We start from the raw sequence: 1,720 nt of genomic DNA on the forward strand, positions 1-1,720 counted from the left end.
CCCGTTGCCCGATGACTTTGCCTTCCGCCCGCCCCCCCCCCCTTCCCCCGCCTCGTTTCTGCGGTGTCCCCGGGGCGAGGGGAGCGGAGGCCGTTCCGCAGGTGCGGCAGTGTTCTGTCCCCTTCCCCGGCACTTTTGGGAAGAGCTTTGTCCGCCTGGAGGCGGGAGGGGGAACGGGAGCCCATCCCCGCGGCCGCGGGGCCGGGAACGAGGCGGCGGAGGAGGGCAAACCACGCAGGGGGGTGTTGTGGGATCAGGGGACTTTCTGCTGGAAACCACGAGCAGAGTGAAGGCTTTGAAAGGAGGGGACCTCCTCGAGACAGACAAAGACATCACTTGGAAACACTTCAGGAGTGGACGTCAGAAGGGGTGGAGAGAAAGTGGAAAGTGCCCCCCCTCGCCGCCCTCCGGCACTGTAACGGCGGCGCCGGGCGGCGGCAGAGCGGGAGCGTTCCCCACAGCCACACTGCACCGAAGGTGTGCTCCGGATTTATTATTCACAGACACAGGAAGAGTCCACGTGCGGCAATAAATTATTTTCACAAGTTCCGGCATTTTTTTTTCCAGAAAAAAAAAAAAAGGTGCTGGTGGGATAAATCTATTGCATATCTTTAAAAAATCACGATAAATTATATAAATTATACATTCAGAACAGACGATTCTACCTCATTATGTCTACTCCGTAATAAATAGATAAATAAAGTTGATTGCCCTTAGAGTCTGAATCTTAAGTTACACTTCGGGTGGAGGTCTGTCCGTGCAGCACGGGGGGAGGGTGGGGGGCGCAGCCTCACGGCACGAAGCCGAGGGGGGGTTCGTTCTCGATGTCGCTGAGCGAGGGTTTGGCGTTCGCCTTCCGCGGGTCCTCGGGTGTCCACACCTTGGCCGTCCGGATGACGTTTTGCTCCTTGAGCTGCTTCTCGTCAGTCCACGACAGTGAGTGGCCGGCCAGCGGGGGGAGGCCGTAGTCGGGGTCGCTCGGGGAGGGAGATCCTGGCCGAAGGGGAGAGAGACAGGAGGTTACGGCGGGGCCGCCCCGGCGGGGCCGCGACGGGGCGGGCGGCGGCGGGGGCCACTTACTTGTGCCGCGGTGGCAGATGATGATTTTCTTGGGCTGGCTGGGGCTGTCCCCGCCGGCGCTGCGCAGCGGCAGGTCGGAGCGCACCAGCTCGCTGAGGAAGTTGATGTAGCCGATGGCGAGGCGCAGCGTGTCCACCTTGGAGAGCCGCTTTTCGTAGGGCAGCGTGGGGATGTGCGAGCGCAGCCCTTCGAAGGCGTCGTTGATGGACTGCATCCGCCGGCGCTCCCGCACGTTGGCCGCCTGCCGCAGCTGCTGCAGCTCCGCCTCGGAGCGCTCCCGCCGCCGCCGCTTGGCCGAGCCCAGCGCCCGGAGCCGCCCCCCCGGCGACAGCAGCCCCGCGCCCGCCGCCCCGCAGCACTCGTAGGGGAAGCCGGGAGAGGCGGGCGACGGCGGGAAGGCGGCGGCCGCCGCCTCGCAGCAATAGCCGCCGTCGGGGTCCCCGCCGTCGCGGTAGTACTCGTGCAGCTGCCGGCCGAGGAAGTCCACGTCGGGATCCGGCAGCCCGTCGGCGCCCAGCGCCTCCCGCGGGGGCGGCTCGGGGAAGAAGTCCTCCTCGTCGAAGTAGGGCGGCGAGGAGAAGGAGTCCAGCCCCGCGGGGAAGTGCTCCAGCAGCACCGTGTCCATGCCGCCGCCGCGAGG

General features: G+C 65.2%; 1 protein-coding gene across 1 annotated transcript; it reads right to left on the minus strand.

Moving 5' to 3' along the window:
• PTF1A (pancreas specific transcription factor, 1a) lies at positions 474–1,720 on the minus strand. The gene is made up of 2 exons (XM_021388508.1): positions 1,081–1,720; positions 474–993 (listed from the first exon to the last, which is right to left on the minus strand). Exons 1-2 carry the CDS (start codon positions 1,703–1,705, stop codon positions 791–793), a joined length of 828 nt encoding a protein of 275 aa, XP_021244183.1. The 5' UTR covers positions 1,706–1,720; the 3' UTR covers positions 474–790.

The sequence above is a fragment of the Numida meleagris genome, chromosome 2 (genome assembly GCF_002078875.1).
Source record: "Numida meleagris isolate 19003 breed g44 Domestic line chromosome 2, NumMel1.0, whole genome shotgun sequence".
NCBI lineage: Eukaryota > Metazoa > Chordata > Aves > Galliformes > Numididae > Numida > Numida meleagris.